Genomic DNA, 3,129 nt, shown 5'->3' on the forward strand with positions numbered 1-3,129 from the left:
TTAGGTTCACACTGCTTTGGGTACGGCCTTCGGGCCAGAGATCAGTATCATGTCCCACGATACTTCACGAGACTTAGGGCATCATCAAGGTCTACCTATGGTTCTAGCTACCCCTTCTGCTACTGCTTCAGGAGCAAAACGAAAAGGTGCCAACAATCCGAGTACGAGTCGTGACACCAGTCCTGCTAGGTCGTTAATCGGGAAACCCTATACTGACCATCAAAAGTCACCGCCATCAAAGAAAATCCATCAAGGCGACTTGTCAGATACAGCTAGTGAATCAGGTCTTGTAATGGACCTCGAAAATTTTCCCGAATTAACAGAGACCACTCGTCAACAAACCTATCAGTTTCTACTTACCAACTTTGATCCAAAGTACTCGCAGGCACACCATCTGTACAAGCAACTAGTTAAATACATGCCACGCGCCAACATCACTCAAATCATACCTACACGTAACGGGACTATCTTACGGACTCCCGATGCAAACTTTCGAACTACCCTGTTCAATAAACATGGATTCGAAATCTTTGGGAAAGGCACTACACTGACTAGGCTCGCAGAAAAACCGCTAAAACAACGGCCCCAACCACGTAAAGAGCCTTTGCTGTCAGTGGTTATCCGAGGCGTAGATACTGATATTACTGACCAAGAAGTCACTGACGAACTTACACTCGAAGGCTATACCATAACCAAATGCATTCGCATTCGTAACAACAACGGCTTAACATATATGGTGAGAGTGCTTACACACTCTCAAGAGACCATCGACGATCTTCTGTCAAATGGGGCATACATATATCGTAAACGCCATAGAGTCGAGCCTTCTAGATCTCAGCCACCACTACCCTTACGCTGTGAAAGATGTCAAAAATATAATGCTCACTCTACTGACAAATGTCCGAACCAGCCAATCTGTGGGTACTGCTCCGGACCACACAATACGAGACAATGTCAAAACCTTGCTCAACCTCCGACCTGTTCAACCTGTCATGAGCAACATCCAGCATTCAGTTACAAGTGCAAGCAGCGACCTCCTTCGGAACCGACCAAACCTGAAATGACTGTTCCTTTGCAGCATCACACCAAGTCCATTCCGTCTTCTTCTATACCTACTGACAAACACCAGGCCGTCACTATTGAACAACTCCTTGCTTTCATCACACTCACACTTCAAAATATTCATCCTTTTCACCGCCCTCACATCCTACAACAACTGCAATACTCAACACGTGCAATCTTTCATATGAACTTCCATGCTACTTACAGCGGACATAAAGTATACTTTCATGTCAGTCCACTTGAAACCGAAGTCTAATTCCATCTTCCTTCTCTTACGAATCATCATGGCATTATCCTTTATATTTGTTAATATCAGTCCCCTCATCCAGCACAAACCACTCTTCGCACTTCTACTGCAAGAACACCGTACTTCAGGATTTCTTCTCAATGAGACTCGCCTTACACCTCGAAGCTCCTGCAAAATATCTGGATATTCCGTCACAAGAAAAGACAGTAATATGCCAGCTAGACGTGCTAACGGCGGAGTTGCAATAGGTTTCCCCCCTTCTATACCGTCTCGTCATTACGAACTTCCACAGCACAATCTTCCAGAGCACCTAATAACAACCCTCTACTTCAAAAACTTATATATCACGCTTGCTACAATTTACGTTCGACCTGGTCATATTATTCCGTTAGATTTCTTCCAGTATATTTCGAATAACTTCCCATATTATATAATAATGGCCGACATCAATATCCATAGCAGAACACCTCAACAGCGACAGACTTTTCTCAACTTCCTTACAACTCACACCACTGGTACTTTTCATCAGCTACCTAAGCACACCCGGCCATCATCTCAAACCACACCTGATGTTGTAATTACTTCTACAAACTTATTATCTTCCTGTACAGTTGAAGTGCTGGACCCAATAGGAAGTGATCACCTGCCAATCAAGCTTACCATCAACCGCTCGCATCCTAATACCTCTAACCACAAAAGTTTAACACGCAAATCTCTTAACTATAACAAAGCAGACTGGATCGGATATCGAAATTTCCTAACTGCAAAACTCTCTAACATTCCCGAACCAACATCAGAAGACGACATGTATAACTCTATTAATCTCCTAACCAGTACAATCAATCAGGCCTCCAATAACTTCATTCCTACATCCAGTTCAAATCCATACAGTCCCAAATTACCTCCGCACTACCTTCCGCTCATACATAGATCTCGTCAGTTCTACCGAGACTACGAGCGTATGGGAAACCGAGAATCATTAGTTCACCACCGATACATGCAACGCGTCGTCACTAATTACATCACAACATATAAACATCGGCAGTGGGTTAAAACTTCTAATACGCTAGCTGATACTTCTCATCCAACGCAGTACTGGAAAAGGTTCAATCAACTCAGCGGCAAACGTAGTATCACCACATATCCTATTCTTCTTCATAATCAACCGCTTCAAACTGATACTGACAAGGCAAATGCTTTCGCTACTTATCTGCAGGATATATTCACACCGCCTTTAACACATCCTAATCCTCGACATCCCGTCGATCGAATTGATCTTCAATCTCCACACCTCCAGCCCGCACTCAGCCACACATTGGGTCATACCCAAGAACTTACAACACCTATCACAGTAGATAACATTCTGTCACCAAACGAAAACGCAACAGTGCACCTGGCATGGACAATATCTCCTACCGGCATATTAAAGAGGCCCCTTACTGTGTCCTTCATTTCCTGGCTATACTCTTCACATTCATACTCCGCACAGGTTTCTTTCCTATCACATGGAAAATGTCCAAAACTTTAATGTTACCGAAACCTAACAAACCTACCAATCTTGTTTCTTCCTACCGCCCCATTCAGTTAACCAGTACACTCAGCAAAATCTTCGAACGAATTCTAGTTACTCGCCTTCACACTTACTGCACAGATAATCGCCTGTTACCTCTTTACCAAGCCGGATTCCGCCCTCAATTCAGCATAAATGATCAGCTACTTCGCCTTGTCAACCATATTTACAATCAATTTCTCTCCACGAAACCTTCTTGTCTGGTTCTCTTCGACTTAGAGAAAGCCTTTGATACTGTTTGGCACCACGG

The 3,129-nt window shown here is 43.6% G+C and overlaps 1 protein-coding gene across 1 annotated transcript; it reads left to right on the plus strand.

The window, feature by feature from the left end:
- Positions 1-1,346: 1,346 nt before the first annotated feature.
- On the plus strand, positions 1,347-2,837 carry LOC145692410 (uncharacterized). Its single transcript, XM_081767715.1, has one exon. The coding sequence runs from the start codon at positions 1,347-1,349 to the stop codon at positions 2,835-2,837; it is 1,491 nt and encodes a 496-aa protein (XP_081623841.1).
- Positions 2,838-3,129: the final 292 nt, after the last annotated feature.

This window comes from Thermobia domestica, chromosome 8 (genome assembly GCF_964235325.1).
Source record: "Thermobia domestica chromosome 8, izTheDome1.hap1.1, whole genome shotgun sequence".
Taxonomy (NCBI): domain Eukaryota; kingdom Metazoa; phylum Arthropoda; class Insecta; order Zygentoma; family Lepismatidae; genus Thermobia; species Thermobia domestica.